The following is a 17,567-nucleotide window of genomic DNA, read 5'->3' as shown; positions in this document are numbered from 1 at the left end:
TTTACTGTCAGATTCGCCTAGCACCTGAGTGCTGCACGCAAAACAAACCTTGTTGTCTAGGATCTGTGCCAGCCAAACTGGTCCGTCTTTATGCTAGGAAGCACCCCATTTCCAACGCCTGGGCAAGATTCGCTTTTGAACAACGGCACTCTCCCTTCGATTTTAATTGCCCTGCGCCGTAAATATGAACATTCAATGGAAAGTCCTTCTCTAGCCCGTTGCTTGAACGCCAGGCCGGTTTGACTTAACTTTCGGCACACTGACATTCGAACTAAAAACTACCGCACGTCCGAAGGAACCTATGTACTGGCCCAGGCATCGGCAAGTCTCGTCCCCCACACCAATGCCAGCAGCAGCTTCTCAGCAAGGAACACATTCGTATCGGCAATCTGGGCACTATAGTTTAGCCGTTAGTTCAAGGCCCTTCATCAAACCGAACGGGCGTCCACATGCATGCCATTTACCCATTTGTGAATGTACGTGGGTAGAACATCATTGCTTTAGGCATTGTTGATAGAAAATGCAGGCGATGGGTTTGTTGTGGTCCCCAAAGCGACCTGTTTTAATTGACAACTAGTACGGCAGAAGAAAATAGCGTAGCAACTATATGGAATCAGAGACTGTAAAACAAGGACCATCCTGGTATACACAACTGTACATCTCCTGCACGACTGTCATTGTTCAACCAATCAACCTGTCAAGAAGCAGGGGCTGCCGGCTGAGCTGCAACTTTCTGCATTATCTCCATCAGGAGGGTTTGCTGTTCAACGTCCAAAGAGGTAGTCGCAACTTGATAACTCGACGGATTCTTCATTTGGAAGGCTATGAAGGAATCCTTAGAAGTTTGCCACGCCATGGAAAACGTCAGACTTACTAGTCAAAGCATGTTTGAAAGAAGCATACGGATCCACGTTATCCAATGGACTTATGAAGCCAAGTTCTTCCTCAATATCTGACTCTGAGGACACATCGTCGTCGTCAATGTTTTCGGCTTCCTTCTTCTCGTTCTTTTCTCGTAGCCTCGCGCTCTAAATCAGGGTGATTGGTGATAGTCACTTTGGGATGGCGACGACGCTTACCTCTCGTGCCAACATTTCCAGATACTCAGAATCTTCGTCCCAGACGTCCTCTGAGAACGATCTCGGTCAGGGTCCGTGTATTTGTGAAGGGAAATAACCGACCGTCATTGTCCTCGAGATTAAGCAGTCTCTCCTCGTCGCTCAATTCGCCATCGGACTCGTTCTGGTAATCGTCCTCGAGTTCTTTGCGCTCTGATAGACACATTAGAGGAAAGATCAATGAACCCAGGGAACTGAACGAACGAGCGATGGCTTGAGGAAGACCCTTGAAGATCTTCAGGGCACCACTGACGATGGTGGGCCATCCGTCCGTCAGAGTCGGGGGAATCGTAACAGGTTCCATCTCCATCAATGCACATAGTGCAAGGATGCTTAACTTCTTGTCATGGACACGAGGAAGACGAGTATCAGCACTCGAAATAGCAGCGAACCATTGGTCAAAGAAGGCCCTGGCTTTACCGGGTCTGCTGCTTTCCATCAGATGGAGTGCAGCCTGGGGGTTGTAAAGGACGGCATTCACGAGAACCTCGAGATTTGCGAGACGAAGAGCGTTTGTCTCACATATGTCCATGTGGTCAAGAGCGGCGACTATTATCGGTTGCAATGCCTACGAAGTTGGTCAACACTATTAGAGTAATATGCATGGTGGCGGATGACCCACATCGTCGATAGTGCCTCTCAAATTTAATAAAATTGATTCGGCTAGCTTTGATCCGTTGACACGGTCATTCTCGCCAAGTTGTGGAGAGGTCATGGCAGTAGTGTAAATGTCCAATACCATTTGCCTGTAATCTGGCCGAGATTTGAACATATCAACGCCGAATGAAACGAAGTTATCCAATGAAGGAAGCATCTCTGACGAAAGCGTTCAACGGATTATCAACGGGGCACTGAGATTCGGGGAATTTACCATCCAAGAAGTCAACAGCTTCGGCTTTGAATAGCTTGTAGGTCTCTTCGAAAATAGGCCACATATTGGGGGAGATGGCTCGGGACTTGAAGGTGAGACTATCAACAAGGTCGAAGGCATTATCAAAGAGATCTATGCATCACTAGGTGAGATATCTTAAAAACAAACAGAGCCGAGGACTTTACCGAGTAATTTGTTTTGAAGGGTGAACATAATGACAGGTATAACGACTTCTTGGACTTGGGCGAGAATTTCTGGGGAGCTCTCGATGGAGGAGATAACCTGTAAGGCATTCAAAGTTCATAGGTGCGTAAGTTAGACAAGCATTACTCAAACCTACTGTGCTTATGGTCTTGGAGACGCCCATTGCAGCGAAAGTCTTATCCTCGTCCACTTCAGGAAGGGACTCCAAATCTACATGCTGGGTACCCGTCTCCTCTTGACTAGCGATTTCTTTGCAGAGACGTAAATACGATTCACACTGAATTTGTCCCACATGTTATTGAAACGGACAAGTAGTATGTGCAGAAGACGTACCAAACGTGCAGTAAGCTGAGCAGCAACAGGAAGCAGCTCAGTCTGGAATTGCTCCACCATGACTTCCATGCTTCGGTTTAGGATGTCGAGGTCGGTATCATCCGATAGCTTCAGAAGGTCTATCGGAAACGAGGTATGTGAGCCGTGGTCGCTATGTACGGCACAGCTGATAGTCTACTCACCTTGAATAACTTTGCCTACTTGGGGTGCAACGGCGGTCCTGACTAGATAACAGTAGTTGGCACTTTATCAAGTTGAATCAAGCTAATAGGGCTTACCACTTTCGTGGGCTACAACTAGCTGCGTAAGGGCCAGTGCGGCTTGTACACGAACAGGGAATTCGGCATCATCAAGCGCATTGGCAACAGCACGGAAGTGGACGTCTAGGTTCTACGCACATATAGCCATCCGTAAGCATAATGAAATACTAGGTAAGTATTGGATCTCACCGCGTCATTGGACCACTCCAGACCAGACTTCGTAAGTGTGCCAATGATCTCGCATGCCTATCGATGTACACGAGGATGGTCAGGATTATCCAAAGAAGAAAGCCAAAACCTACGATAGCACGGAGATACGGCTCAGGGGCAGAGAATTCGTTGGTGACATGCTGCAACACAAATTGTTCCATATTCGATTTGATTTCAGGGTGCCTCATGATGAACGGAACCAGAGCTGCGGTCATGTTAAGCACACCGAATCGCTGGGCCGGAGGCGGATTTCTGCCACAGAAATCTCAATGAAACGTGTATAAATAGAATATGAACGGACGTACGATTTAAGAACGGTGTTAACGAAAGCGAGGATGGGCATAAGCGTTGTCTTTGTGCGATTGCTCACGAGAGAGAAGAGGAATGTAGTAGCCGACGACACGGGGGTAGCGTAATTTTCATATTCGTCTAGTTAAGTTCAGTAAGAGGTATGGGAGTAGACGGGAATTACTCACCGACGGAAGTTCGCACAAAATCAATAGGATCGTTCGTCCATAGTTCCTCCTTCGCAGCAGTGAATGAAAGCTGAGGGAAAACAAAGGAGGAGACGAGGGATTCAAAGTGTGGCTTCAGGAGCTTCCAAGTTGACTTGGGCTTCACGCTAACAAAATTCGTTAGGCTTGAGACGAGAATTCTCAAAAGCAACCACACCATTCAGTAAAGAATTGGAAGATTTGGTACTGGCATTTCTTTGAAAGCCAAGCCCGTCCAGAGACGAAAAGCTCGACCTGACGAAGATAGATATTGAGGATCTCTGGAGCAAACATGGTCACAAAGTGGTCGGCGAAGGTCTTATATTCCTTCTTCATCGTTGACGGCAGTTGCGAAGGGTTTCCAAACCTACAATATCGTGTCAGAAACTCACCCACGAGACGCAGATGACCTTGATACCTGTGGAATAGGCGGAACAAAATGCCATATGCCCATTTCTTCACTTTCCACCATTCGCATCGTTCGCGCTCTTCTTCGTCAGCTGGAACGGCTACTTGGGGAACTTCAAAATTGATAACTGCAAACAAGAGCTGGCCCCACGGCACGAGGCTGTCTGCACTTTGTTGATGTGTAGATAAGTTTACAATGATAGAAGTCTTGTATGTTTTGAGAATCAAGTGGAGCATCGTTGGGATTTCCTGCGATGATGGATTGATATTGGAGGATGAACTCGAGACGGACTGAAGCATCTGAGCGGCGATTTGGACGAGGGTAGGCATCAATTCAACGACAATACCAGAGAGGATATCGCTCTTCTGGCGAAATCTTGACGGGCGTTGAAGATCTAGCAAACACAAGCGATAGGACAGAGTACTCACCGGAACGCCCTAACGATCTCCAGTGAAGCAACGCATCCAGCATGAACTTCTCGCACCTCTGAGCTTGCTAAGAGGCGCTTGACTTCAGCAAGCAACCCTGGCCAGTTGTCGGGATAGTCATTGATCACCAATGTCTTCAGGGTGTTCGATAGCTGAGCTGTGATGCCATGCGGTGGTACTGCTGAGAGCAGAGGAAATATGGCAGCCTTGAGCGATTGTCGATCGGACTGTGCGATAGGTACGCGGTCCGTCGCTTTATCGGGATTATAGTGCGTGATAACGCGATTTTTCAACCAAACCGTGCAAGCTTGACGGATTGCGCTGCATTATCGCGAAAACGTGTATTAAAGTCAAATAGGCCTCAAAGACGCGTCGAAACACGTACGGATCTACTGAATCTGCTGCTATGATTTGAAGAAGGGCCGTGATAATACCCTCCTCGTTAGCAACCTGACATGAACACCACGAATTGAGTTCTAATCAGACACTTCATAAATGGCGACATTAATGAGAAAGGGTACCTTCCGAATGTCTAGTTCCCCTGCCTTTCTAACATTCGGATCAGGACTAAATGTCGTCGCAAATAGATTCGAAAGCGTTTGAAGATCCATGGCTGGAGTGGGCGTAAAGAATCAAGAAGGTTATCTCAACGTTTAGCAAGGAGACGGGTATATGTACCCCAATGGCACAGAGAGCGTGATGAAAGAAAGAAAAAGGCCTTTCACCTCCTTCACTCAAACGGAGGCAGATCAGTGATCTGATTCATTATTATGTAATTATCGATGTTTGGTACTACCATTGTACCGCAGTAGCGTCAAACACTCACTAAATACATCCCAGTACGGCATCATAAAATTTGCAGACAGGCTGTCGACGGACCCATACCACAAGAGGTCTCTACATAGCATGGCCACAGCATAGCTATGATTTTGAACGTACATGATGACCCTACTACTAGTTGTATCTATATTCATGATCTACTTGATAGGGAAAATACGAAAGGCCTTATTATTGTAGAACAAGGATCAACAGCTTTCCTTTATGAGTCACATTAATTAGCGTGCCATCCCTTTGAACAAGAATAAGTGCGGTAGACACGAATTCACTTTGATGTCTCTCGGTTATGGGCCGTGCCCAATGGCGAGGAGGCCAAGCAACCGCCCAGAAGCACTTTGCCTGATTGATTCGGCGGAAAGAAATTGACGGAAGAATGGAAGAGGGATTCAAGGGTAAGGTTCCTCAGAGCAGCAATCAGCAACGCAAGACAAGTCTGCATCTGATTCGTTGGACCTGGGGCAAACATCTACAAGTTCAGCCAGGTAAACGTCTATCCACATATCCATAGATTATAACGAGCTAGCCCTTGTTACCAGAGCACATCATCGTCATGATGAATCTAGTAGAAGTCGCCAAAGTCCAAACATGAGGTTGACGATGAATCCCACCACGAGACCCATTTGCATACGTCGCCTAAATGAAACCCTCGTGAGCAGCACTCGAGCAAGAAGTAGACGCCACTGACGAAAAGATTACGCTTCCTTCTTGTAAATCGCGGCCATTCTCCCAAATTGCGGCCGATCGCGTCTATGTGTAATAGATATAGATAAGAAGTAAGATTGATAGAAATGCAGTACCTTGCGCATGAAGAAGAATGGAATGAGCGGGAAGAAGAAGCCGGCGACGAGACCCTGAAGTATGGACGAGGTCGCGGAAGCTGATGGTGAAGAGGCTAGAGAAGCCCCAGAAGGAGAAGCAAGGGAATCAATCCATTGCTCTTCTAGAGCGCGCGCGTGCTCTGAGTCTGATCGCACGATAAGAAAATATATCCCAAGTTGATTGAGAAACTCACATTCTTCCTCTGTCTCGAAGTCCATAGAGTCGAGGTAGTTAGCGTTGGAATGGCTATGGAATTGTTGCCGAAAATTGTTAACATCATCCTCCGAGAAGCCCAGAGCGACAAGACGGTCGAAACCGCGGGCTGGTTGCAGCTGCCCTGACTGAAGGCAGCGATGAGCTCGGTTGTCTTGCAAGATTCTCCACATACTTGATCCATGCTTTCCTCCGCTTCCTCTTCCAAGGGATCCATCTTCGGGCCTACAGAACAATGTATGTACACATGTTCGTTTGAGCCAAAAGGGAGTATCGTGTCATCCGATGCTCGCTTCTGCCGTTCTTCCAGCAAGGATAACCACTCGTATAACATGATACCATCTGTGAGCAGTCGTCCAGAATGGATGAGGCGAAGCCGCCTGTCCGCCACCTGTGGTCGTAGTACTCGAAGCTGTGACATTCGCCATAAGGTTAGAATGAATCCAGCATAACTCGCCACCAACCTTCTGTTTGACCCCCTTCACTGAGTCGGTCGCATTGATGTTCAACCGCAAGTCAGGGATTCCCTCCGTAAATCGGAAGACGAGCTCCTTCGATGTCGAAAGAGAAGGTTCAGGGTTGGTTGGTTCTTGCGCGCGTTGCTTCCCCTTTGCTTTGTCGCTAAGAGGCATCTCGTTGTGGAACGAGCAGGAGATGTGATGCTACAGTGGACGCTGACTGGCGTGGGAACTTAGTTGTGGCAGGTAAGTTGTGCATCCGAGATTCTATCCACGTAACATCGTCAATTGGATTGTCGTGACCGGGTCGGATGTACGTGTTGCCTGTCCGAAGTGGGGAAAGGGGTTGCGAGGCACGTTTGATTAGGAAAGGAAAAATGGATTGCAATTCTCTTGCTTAAATTTGGACAATGCGCTCGGAAATACTCACTGGTATCCAAAACGGCAAGGACTCTGGGAAAATGAACAGAGTTTCAAGATTTAGAGGTAGACCGGGAGTCCAAATTTGCTCCGCCTGCCGGGAACTCGGGCGACAACTTACGCGTTATGTATACTACTTACCAAGCTTGGATATTTTGAATATGTACGAAGGTCTGACATTCGGACAGTTTACCGGATCAGCCAGCTGTTAGATTACCTGTAACAACGGACAATGCAGTGTATGTGGTTGAACTATGTGATTCTCTCTAGGGAGATGTGTTCAATAGTGCAAGAGGGCGTGGTACATGCTTCTGTTTTCCTTGACCACAGCTCACACTGACATCTATGAGGCTTCAGACTATCTAGTGCTGGCCCACTGACAAGAAATCCAAGAAATCGTCCCATAGCCCCCGTCGAGGTCGCCGCCGAGCTGGTTCAGCTTGCTGCCGTTGTAAACGTCGCAGACGTGCCGCCAGATGCATTGTCTCCCTTGATTCCGACTCTGGTGTGCGCCTTATCCTGTCATCGATATCGGCCATCCTCCTTCTGTGCTCCGCAGCTTGTCGTTCGCTTTCTTGCTGAGCCGCGGTCTCAAGGTCTTGTTGCATCTTCTTGAGCCTTGCTTTATCGCTAGCGTAGCACGACGCTAGCTGTTGTGAGTCAGTTTGGACACGCAGCATTTCTTGATCCAACTCGGCCGTTGCTTGCTCGAGTTCCTCTCGAGCCTGGTCGTCCTTTTGCCTTAATGCTGGGAAAGAAATACGTATTCAGTGAAGACGAGTTGTGAGAAAAAGGGAGGCCACCTTCATCCATCTCATCCTGCAGCCGCCGCCGTTCTTCCTTGAATTTCATCGCCTGTTCGTGCAATTCGCGGCCCAGCTCTGCACCAGCGGTAGTCTCTGTGATAACCCTTTGCTCATCCACTAACTCCCTCTGAATGCGCAAGGCCCGAGGCGTCTTGGACGCGACACAGCCAACGATAGCGTGGGCCGACGCGGGTGTGTCGTAGTGGCGCTTAAGCTGCGCACCCCGCTCTAGCACAGGCTTGAAGAAATCGTCCTGAGACTTCAACTCCTCTTCACGGGCCTCGCCAACATCGAGAGTAACTTCACCCCACATGTTCGTAACAATGACAACATTCCGCAGCATGGTTTCGCCACATAATCCTCTGAACAGCTTGAAATTTCGGGTTGAGGTGCCGCCCATGCGAATATCTGAGATGCGGTGAATGTAGATGGCTCCGGATAGCATCACGCCGCGTCGATACCTATATCATCGGCATGATAAATAGAGCACAGATAAGTCTAAATATCCGACTCACATGCTGGAAAGAAAGGCTGCGATCATAGTCAACACTTCGGTGTCGGTCTTCGCTGTATCATCGAACCCAGGCGTATCTATCAGACGAACTAGTCGGTTTTCGAGCCAGAAAGGCTCTGAAGTTTGAACAGCGTCCGTACATGACGTGAGGCCTGATCCGACGCGCAGTGCGGAGCCACTAGCCACGTTAATGAACTATCGAATGGTGAGTCGAAGTAGCGTCCTACGAAGGATAATATATTTACGCTCGTTTTGCCACTGCCAGTAGCTCCCATCACGCTGCTCCCAGTCAGAAATGTACGAGGTGTAGAGGTGTCACTCACGCAATAAATACCCCTTGAGAAGGTTTGGCGCCTGGTCCTGGCTCTTGTAACTCGGGTTTGGTTTGAATAGACTGACCTGCGCCCATTCCTGTGATGCGATGCGTTCCTGCTGGCTGAGACGACTGATGTCGCCAATTAGGTGACTATCCATGGGATGAAAGAAATCACTCACAGTCGACACTTTCGGTTGAGGAGCCAATCGATAACGATGAGAAGTTCTACAATCAACAAACCATTAAGATTGAGGACAACCCGGCAATGTCACGGTTTAACACATACGTGGGTGTGGGCGTACGTCGGTGTTGGGTCATGGTAGATTGTGTTGGGAAGCCGATGGTTCAGTTCCCTGGAACCAGTAGCCTCGGCAGCACGATGTCGGTTTTATGCAGTTGCACGGGGATTTAGATCATGTTGTATCTTCAACACTCAAGTGAAATGTAGAAGTGGAGCTGCGGAACCCAATCAACACGGCGCAGAACAGTTGCGAAGAAGCAGCTACACGCGCAACCAACGCGCATTTTTGGAATGTCAAGATAAGGGTTGTGGTCTTAATTCAGCGTCCTTAAACCGTCATGGTGTTGGCCGAGGTTGGTCTTTTGGGTCGAAACAGAAGAAGCCTGGGGAGTTCGAAGTTCATGACTGGAGATTAAGTCAGAATGGAGCGTGACACTAGTACCAGAAGTTCATACTGCATCTCAGTGTTTTCCTCGACAGCTTCAAGCGATTCTTGACCCTGTTACAACCTTGTTACTGGTTGGTCCAAGTGGCGTGGGACACTGATACAAAGGAGGTTGGTTGTGGTTCAACCATAGTTAGTTGAGTTTTTGATTTAGGACGTAAACCCCCTTGCCCCTCCGCGATGTTGACACGAAGCAACCCCAGAAACGAGGCCTCTATACATATACCAATCACCGGGCCTACTGAACATTGGCAGACGAGATAAGGGTTGTGATTAGAGCGATAATAACCCTTCTCTTGGGCTAAGTTATCCTCCAGTTACATTGGCTTTCCTTGCCACGATCATCTAGACCAGAGCATTCCACCACCCCACAAATCATCACAGCAGTACCGTATAAGGTACATGACCCGAATGCCTGCACACTCCGCAGTCGAACCTCGCTCTTTCCGCATGTCCCACCCAGCTTCTGAATTCAGAACATGAAGTGCAGCTGTGAGAAGCCATATCTATGATCTCCCGTCAGGAAATTACAGTCTCGGACGACTTAAAACACTCACAGCTCACAATGGTGGGTCGGCCTCTACTTTCACCACCAGTTCATCTAGCATGCAAAGCAATCCCAGTTCTAGTAGCGCTGCAGAGCAGATAGACATCTTAATCGCGTAGGTCTCGTCGTTCTCAATGTTTTGTGATGCTCATTTTCATTTTCCAGCGTCATGGGAGCGACGGGCAGTGGCAAGACGACCGTTTGTCTTATATCCAATGGTCAATTAATTGAACCTTCTGACCGTAATCCCCGCTAGTTTGTCAATATGGCCAGCGGCGACGACCTGACAGTTGGGGCCAGCCTGCGGTCATGCACAAGTGACGTGCAGATATGCAAACCATTCAAAGTCGACGGTCGTACAGTGACCCTGGTAGATACGCCAGGGTTCGACGATACGGACAAAAGCGACACAGATGTACTCGCCATGATCGCTGCTTTTCTCAATGCATCGTAGGTTAAATCCCTTTATGGCCGCTCAAAAATCACTGAGACAATTTGTAGGTACGAACAAGGGAGGAAACTAGCTGGTCTCATTTACATGCATCGTATATCCGACTATAGAATGGGTGGTTTGTCCGCGCGAAACTTCAGAATGCTCCGACGTCTGTGCGGAGATACGACGCTGAAGAATTTGGTAATCGTTACGAATATGTGGGGAGATGTGTCTCTTTCCGTTGGTGAGGCTCGTGAGAGGGAGCTTGCCACACAGGACAAATTTTTCAAGCAAGCCTTGGATAAAGGCGCGAAGATGCTACGTCATACCCACAGTTTTGATAGCGCAATCAACATCCTTCGATACGCACTCCGAAACACCCCACTCCCTCTCAAGATCCAGGAAGAAATGGTTGACGAAGGCAAGGACCTTCCTGAAACCGGCGCTGGGGCTGAGCTCAACGCTGAGTTGGAGAAGTTGATGAAGAAGCACGAAGAAGATATGCGTGCGCTGAAGGCTGAGCTGGAGGAAGGTGTGTATGACATTTACATTATCTTATTTTTATCCAGACTAACGCTTAGTTAAACACAGCTGTGCGCCTCAAGGAGGAGGAAACGCGGCAAGAACTTGATGCTGAGATCGTCAAACTACGGGATGAAACAAATCGGATTAAGCTCGATGCCCGAGACATGGCGTCTAAGTACGACTTGGAGAGGAGCAAACTAGAAGCCCAGATACGGAAGAGCGCAGAGAGGACCGCAACGCAGCAAGCCCAGATGAAGAAGGAATATGAAGGGGAACTCAAAAAACTCAAGCAGCAGGCACTGCAAAATGCAGGTAACACCGAGGACATCTTGGATCTGCGCCACAAGGTCCTGCAATTGGAAACGCAGATAGCCAACATGCCTCGCCCGCGCCCCAAGCCCTGGCCCTGCACAATCATGTAATTACTACAATGTTTTCTGACGGAGATTTAGTGTGTGTGTGTGTTACTATAGCCCTTCGTTTGAGTTTGTTACTTTGATTAAAGTGGGTTTGGGGCCTTCAGGATTTCGTCTTGCGCGTATAGGTGACCTTCCTTCTAGAGGCAAGATCCATGTTGCCACCTTGAAAGCGGTCCCCCACTTGATCTGGAGCGACGGAGTACACGGCGACTAGGGTCCGTTTCAACTTGCTAAATCGTGGACCTCGTAAGGCAGCATGCTTGACTGGTATATGATAGTGGTGGATGAGGAAGCTACTGTATTCGGGAGGACCGAGAGATTGTATCGTCACGACTATGAGGGCTCAAGTCCCGGATTCCCTCCGTATTAAATTGTAGAAGGAGCGCTATTGATGATCAGACTGGGCGTTCAACGTTTCCTTTTCACGTTGTTCCCCTTTTGCTGTCTTGCTCAGGCATCAGAGTTATGTAGCACGTCTAACATTAGTGCGACGGGCGCTAATTAAATAAGGTTGGCAGCGCGGGAAGAAGTTGACTCAGCAGCGGTGCCTCGGCCACTTGTCCCTCCATCTGAATCATTGCACTGCTCTGTATTCTGTATTCCACCGACACATACGTACCCTGACACTCTCATTTATCCGTCAAGATGCCCCGAGCAGAAGGTATGCCTTCAGCGCACTTAAGCCACCTTGTCTCTAATTAACATCACAGTTGGGACGCCAAAGTACTTGGCCAACAAGATGAAGTCGAAGGGCTTGCAGCGCCTCCGTTGGTACTGCCAAGTTTGCGAGAAACAATGCCGCGATGAGAACGGATTCAAATGTCACGCAGCATCAGAGTCTCATCTTCGACAAATGCTGGTCGTTGGCGAGCATGCTGGAAAACACATCGCAAACTTCTCAGCAGAATTCCAATCTACATTTGTCAAGCTACTATCCCGGAGGTGAGTCGTCAGATTACGGCCTTTGGGGAGTTGTGCCGATTTATCTATGTCAGGTTTGGTACAAATCGTGTCCGAGCCAACACTGTGTATCAAGAGTATATCGCTGACAAGGAGCACCTACATATGAATTCGACACGCTGGGTCACGTTAACGGAATTTGTGAAGCACCTGGGTCGAAGCGGCGTGGCCAGAGTGGACGAGACTGAGAAGGGATTGTACATTGCATGGATTGACAATAGCCCCAAGGCACTCGCTAAAGCTGTACGTCAGACATGCTTGCTGCTTCGTGGTGCTAACCTCAACGTAAACCATGATAGGAGGCCAATATGAAGAAGGAACGACTCACGACTTCGGACGAGCAACGTGAACGCCAGCTTATTGCTGACCAGATAGAACGTGCCAAAGCAGAAGTACCTGAAGCCGGACCATCTTCCGTTCCAGCAGAAGGTCTCAAACGAGACGAGACGTCAGAGAAAGTTGTTTTATCGTTCACCCCCAAGCTGGTTGCTCCTTCATCGGAATCGTCGTCTGGTGGTCTCAAACTCAATCCATTAAAACCATCCATCAACCCATTGAAAGCGAACCCTCTGAAGCGACCCAACCCACTGAAAGCCGCCGCCCCAGCCGCCAATGGAACATCACACAATGATAAGAAACGATCTGCCCCCTCCATGACTGCTGCGGAGAGGCTTATCGTCGAAGAGCAGGAGCGTAAACGTCGGAAGATGGAGAGAGAAGTTCTCGCGTGAGGTTAGATGTACGATATCAACTATTCATCTGTCCGTGGCTTGCTCATCGGACAAAGTCCCAAGGCTGCCATATCTTTGACGTTCCTGGTTGTAGCTTCTCCTGTATAGTATGTTGCCGACATTAATTCCACTTGCTACTGATTTGTACTTTACACGTTCGGACCAGTTACGGGCCTTCCTAAGCTTGGTGCGGTAATACAACCACTTTCATTGCTCATCGAGGGCATTGGCCATGTTCCTCGCTTCTTCTTGGTTGCCTTCGGTATTTCCCGCTTCTTTTCCGCCTGGTCGAAGCTCAAACTCTGGTGGACGTACACAGAAGCATAACAACACGCCAGAAGCGCGAGAATCAACCAACGTGCCCTGGTATACATAATGTACAGGTATCTTGAGCATGCTGGAAGCACGCCAACTCAATGGCGACCGACAGGGCCATGATGGACTCGCAGTACAATCCAGTCGCGACTGAAGAGGTAGCGACTCCTTCGCTATCAGAAGCGGGCGACTCGAAATGGTTGCCCTCGAGTAACCCGCTGATAGTACGTTTCTTCCCAGTTCTCCTTTATTTCGTTGATCATTCTTGCTAGGACACCCCCACTTTCGAGGACCCGCCTGGCTTGAAAGACACGCAAGAACCTTCATCAGCTTCAGTCCAATCTAAGCCTTCTCGAAAGCGAACGCTCACTTTTGTGATACTTGGTATATGTATATGCATCATTCTCGTGGCTGCGGTTGCGATTCCAGTTCTTTTGACCCATTATTTCAAAAAGAGGAATCAATCGTCCGAGAGATCCAATACAAGCACATCTGCGACACCGACGCCCTCCCCGGTTCTGCCGGATGGCCCGCTTCCCACCGCTGGAACGGATGGCTCTATCATCCGGATGGATAACGGCGAATTGTTCATATACTCGAACAACTACGGCGGAGACTGGGCTACAACTCCTGATGACCCCTTCGCACCAGGAGGGAAAGCCCAAAGCTGGTCAAAGAGAATTGGGTCAGAAGAATGGGTATGGGGAACCGATGTTATAAGGGGTGTCAATCTTGGGTGAGCATATACATCTTTGCATACTCGTACGCGCTGACTAGTCTTTGACCTTTGATAGTGGTTGGCTAGGTGAGTGAATCACTGTAACGACGAGGGCATATGGGCTCACAAATGCATCTGTGGCATACAGTCACGGAACCCTTCATTGTACCCGCATTGTATGAAAAATATGCTACCGTTGGCGGTTTCGCGGTCATCGACGAATGGATGCTCTGCGTAGCAATGGGAAAGAACGTTGCAAAAGAGCTAGAGAATCATTATGCCACATTCATTGTGGGTTCTACCCGCTTCTTCTCTGGTTCCGTACTAACTTCCCCTCAGACTGAAAGGGACTTCGCCGAAATTGCCGCCGCTGGTTTGAACTGGGTCCGGATCCCTATCGGATTTTGGGCTATCGACACCATGGAACACGAGCCTTTCTTAAAAAGCTCCTCTTGGACATACCTCCTCAAGGCGTTGGTCTCCCTTTCTATGTCTTAATTTCGTCTTTGTAATATTTCACTGGCAGTATCGAATGGGCTCGAAAGTATGGCCTTCGTATATATCTCGACCTCCACGCTTTGCCGGGGAGCCAGAATGGCTGGGTATGTGGCGACCAGTCTATTACTTGCCTGCAAACTAATTGTCCTACAATGTCAGAATCATTCCGGCAAGGGTGAGTATAGGTCATCTTATGGTGTGACGATGCTGACTGTCTGTCAGGCGGTAGTATCAACTTGTAAGTGGGTATTTTACTTCTTTATATCCTCGACCTCACTTGCACGCATAGCATGAACGGCGTTATGGGAATCGCCAATGCCCAGCGAACTCTCACGTACATTCAAATTCTTACCGAATTTGTTAGTCAGGAACAATACCGAGACGTTGTTTGCATGTAAGCCTTCGTTCTCGCGCTTTTGGGATAGCGCATCCTGACGGAACGCCTCAGGCTGGGTATCGTCAACGAAATATTGTGGAAAACAATTGGGCAAACCTCTATAGAAAGTTTCTACTACGCCGCGTACGACACTATCAGGAATGCAACGTACGTCGCGACTGTCGCATGGTTATCCTTATTCTGATAGCTGGATTCAGTGGGCTTGGGACCGGAAATGGGCCCTATATTGTCCTGCATGATGCTTTTCAGGGAGTTAGTTCAGGCTAAATAACTCTACTCTCCCATACTGACAGATTTCCTAGCTCAAGCCTTGGGAAAAGTAAGTTTTTGCGCGCATTCTGACTCACGTCTCTGCAACTCCAACACCCTCCAGCTTTCTCTCAGGGTCCGACAGAGTTGTGATTGACCAACACCCAGTATGTTGCTACAGCACCAGTTGTTGGCAAACTAATATCTCTCTCTAGTATCTGGCTTTCCGTAAAGACGGTGCACTCACGTACGTTATGCCAATTTCATTCCTGGACAATCATCTATATTATCATGCAGACTTGAAGAGATGGTCGATATACCATGGTCGGTGATTCTGTCTTGAATCGTGATCTCGTTCTTAACTTACTCTTAGTGAATGGGCCATGGCGACGAACCGTTCCTCGAGAGTATTCGGCGTCACAGTGGGCGGGGAATTCTCTACTGCCATCAACGACTGTGGATTATGGTCAGTGTTTATAGATTACGTATTGTCTGAGGATTGCTGAGGGCAACCACAGGCTAAATGGCGTCGGCTCAAGTCCGACTAACACAGACTGCGCACATTGGGATGACTGGGAAGTAAGCCCTGCCAACCATATTTTGCGGATATGAATTAATTCATCGTTATTAGCATTACGACCAGACTACAATTGATAACCTCAAGAAGGTCACATTGGCTTCAATGGACGCGCTGCAGAACTTTTTTTTCTGGACGTGGAAGATAGGTAATTCCACTGTCCTGCAGAAATCTTCTAGTCCTCTCTGGCATTATAAACTCGGGTTGCAGCGGGGTTGGATACCCAAAGGTTAGTTTGGCGTAAGTTTGCGTTATCTTCTTGACTCAAAAATGAGGATGGACGGCAACAGACCCCCGTGAGGCTGTTGGACACTGCGCATCAGTACTACAGACCTCGGATGTTTTCGACGGGCGACATCCGTCGACCGCGATTGGAGGAGTACGTTTGACCGCCGAACGTTTCCACCTCGATGTTAACACATTGCCTTTTTAGTCGGGAGCAGGGACGCTCTCTGCCAACCAAGCTCGTGCATTCCCTCCCGCTACCCTATCACCCTCCTTCTCTGGCACTCAGATGACTCTTCTACCTACATATACAGCGACGGGTACAGTCAAGACGCTCTTCGCGCCCACATTCAGTTCGGCCCCTTCTGCAACAGTTGGTACTGGCTGGACGAATGCCAAAGATCAAGCGTTGGCATATGTGTAAGTTCCTGGGATCTGTCGCCTTGATAATCTCTAACAGGCGGGTAGACCTGTTGCGGGATGTGATTATCCGGAGTGAGTCATGTGTCTGTTATCCTCTACCACAGTTCTTGACGGACGTGTTTTATAGTGCTTGGGATTCGGTTAATGCCTCTCTTCCAAACACACGATGCACAGGAACGAAACCACGAGGCTAGAAATGTATCGTGGACTAACGAAAGCACCAATGGACATATATTTAGATTTAGATTGATGTGTGGTTGTGCAGTGGCTGTAGTATCTTGTTTCTTATTTTTCGGACACATGCAATAGGCCACGCTACCTCCCTACCGTTCGATATGTCGAGCTATCATAGTAAGCTCGCGTGGCGCAAAGCTAGGGAAGCATGCAGTCTATATGGGCCTCTGGCGCTATCGCTACAGGCTATCTTACCAGCAGCTAATGCATTTGAGACTGACAGCTATCACTCCGCGACTAGTTAAAGCACTTTGAGATATAAAGCATGTCTTGTATTTTCGACGCTTAGCAGTCTCCCCCAAATACTTGTTGGTGAGTATCCTAGCTATTCGAATCAATCAATCCGGTCTTTGACGTTCAGTCGGACACACGTGTCGCTGACAATTTCTCCACTCTCAGGCTTCAGCACACGATGCGTTTCTTCGTCATCCTCCCCCTCCTTCTCGCTGCCATCGCTTTGGCACGACCCGTTGAAGATAACGAAGATGGCTTCTTCAGTCCGAAGAAGAAGACCCCATCGCTCAAAGACGGACTCCTTGGAGCGGGCGCGCCCGCTATTGCTATTGGGAAGGAGACATCTGTGTGATCTCCAGTCATAATCCGTGTATTATAGATTATCTATTCATTCATGCGTCGGGCTCATCATCAGACACTTTTTCTGTTGAGGTACAGTGTCATCTGACATATGGACATCCCCAATTGTGAACTTTCTCCACTGACATCGCGACCGAGTCGCTATTTTTAGCTTGCGGTCCGTCTACTATGCATTGCTCGACCTTACGTGTTCGACCTGATACTATGGTTCTTCGACGCAATCGTAGTGCACAGTGACAGCGCCGGTGCGTATTTTTATCCTACTAGCGTTCTGCCTGGTCCTGGTGGAGCGGTGTTAAACACTCTCCTGCCAGATAAACTGACGG

General features: G+C 48.6%; 7 protein-coding genes across 7 annotated transcripts; 4 read left to right on the top strand and 3 right to left on the bottom strand.

The window, feature by feature from the left end:
• Positions 1–697: 697 nt before the first annotated feature.
• Positions 698–4,938, bottom strand: PC9H_010603 (uncharacterized protein; the record flags this gene model as incomplete). The annotated part of the gene is made up of 21 exons (XM_036780096.1): positions 698–822; positions 875–1,028; positions 1,080–1,129; positions 1,182–1,271; positions 1,323–1,686; positions 1,741–1,934; positions 1,990–2,121; positions 2,175–2,271; positions 2,330–2,470; positions 2,527–2,645; positions 2,709–2,750; positions 2,805–2,916; positions 2,976–3,032; positions 3,089–3,248; positions 3,302–3,425; positions 3,473–3,618; positions 3,669–3,857; positions 3,909–4,274; positions 4,328–4,648; positions 4,713–4,777; positions 4,849–4,938. 21 exons carry the CDS (start codon positions 4,936–4,938, stop codon positions 698–700), a joined length of 3,138 nt encoding a protein of 1,045 aa, XP_036627479.1.
• A 774-nt stretch (positions 4,939–5,712) lies between these two features.
• PC9H_010602 (uncharacterized protein) lies at positions 5,713–6,828 on the bottom strand (the record flags this gene model as incomplete). The annotated part of the gene is made up of 6 exons (XM_036780095.1): positions 5,713–5,797; positions 5,850–5,911; positions 5,962–6,128; positions 6,177–6,324; positions 6,372–6,608; positions 6,661–6,828. 6 exons carry the CDS (start codon positions 6,826–6,828, stop codon positions 5,713–5,715), a joined length of 867 nt encoding a protein of 288 aa, XP_036627478.1.
• Positions 6,829–7,436: 608 nt separating this feature from the next.
• On the bottom strand, positions 7,437–9,028 carry PC9H_010601 (uncharacterized protein; the record flags this gene model as incomplete). The annotated part of the gene is made up of 8 exons (XM_036780094.1): positions 7,437–7,822; positions 7,878–8,118; positions 8,170–8,341; positions 8,396–8,589; positions 8,640–8,673; positions 8,718–8,839; positions 8,890–8,935; positions 8,997–9,028. 8 exons carry the CDS (start codon positions 9,026–9,028, stop codon positions 7,437–7,439), a joined length of 1,227 nt encoding a protein of 408 aa, XP_036627477.1.
• Positions 9,029–10,002: 974 nt separating this feature from the next.
• PC9H_010600 (uncharacterized protein) lies at positions 10,003–11,323 on the top strand (the record flags this gene model as incomplete). The annotated part of the gene is made up of 5 exons (XM_036780093.1): positions 10,003–10,058; positions 10,109–10,142; positions 10,200–10,393; positions 10,445–10,908; positions 10,968–11,323. 5 exons carry the CDS (start codon positions 10,003–10,005, stop codon positions 11,321–11,323), a joined length of 1,104 nt encoding a protein of 367 aa, XP_036627476.1.
• A 642-nt stretch (positions 11,324–11,965) lies between these two features.
• PC9H_010599 (uncharacterized protein) lies at positions 11,966–13,011 on the top strand (the record flags this gene model as incomplete). The annotated part of the gene is made up of 4 exons (XM_036780092.1): positions 11,966–11,981; positions 12,031–12,262; positions 12,316–12,523; positions 12,580–13,011. 4 exons carry the CDS (start codon positions 11,966–11,968, stop codon positions 13,009–13,011), a joined length of 888 nt encoding a protein of 295 aa, XP_036627475.1.
• Positions 13,012–13,427: 416 nt separating this feature from the next.
• Positions 13,428–16,607, top strand: PC9H_010598 (uncharacterized protein; the record flags this gene model as incomplete). The annotated part of the gene is made up of 22 exons (XM_036780091.1): positions 13,428–13,550; positions 13,599–14,062; positions 14,121–14,131; positions 14,193–14,335; positions 14,384–14,517; positions 14,571–14,646; positions 14,702–14,717; positions 14,765–14,780; positions 14,832–14,936; positions 14,991–15,086; positions 15,137–15,191; positions 15,242–15,258; positions 15,313–15,355; positions 15,404–15,435; positions 15,486–15,512; positions 15,562–15,654; positions 15,707–15,767; positions 15,820–15,994; positions 16,056–16,144; positions 16,199–16,410; positions 16,459–16,485; positions 16,541–16,607. 22 exons carry the CDS (start codon positions 13,428–13,430, stop codon positions 16,605–16,607), a joined length of 2,082 nt encoding a protein of 693 aa, XP_036627474.1.
• Positions 16,608–16,748: 141 nt separating this feature from the next.
• On the top strand, positions 16,749–17,233 carry PC9H_010597 (uncharacterized protein; the record flags this gene model as incomplete). The annotated part of the gene is given in 3 exon segments (XM_036780090.1): positions 16,749–16,764; positions 16,937–16,959; positions 16,973–17,233. The coding sequence occupies 3 exon segments, from the start codon at positions 16,749–16,751 to the stop codon at positions 17,231–17,233; spliced, it is 300 nt and encodes a 99-aa protein (XP_036627473.1).
• Positions 17,234–17,567: the final 334 nt, after the last annotated feature.

This window comes from Pleurotus ostreatus, assembly GCF_014466165.1.
Source record: "Pleurotus ostreatus strain PC9 chromosome Unknown scaffold_8, whole genome shotgun sequence".
Lineage (NCBI taxonomy): Eukaryota > Fungi > Basidiomycota > Agaricomycetes > Agaricales > Pleurotaceae > Pleurotus > Pleurotus ostreatus.
This window is presented reverse-complemented; position numbering and strand designations above follow the sequence as displayed.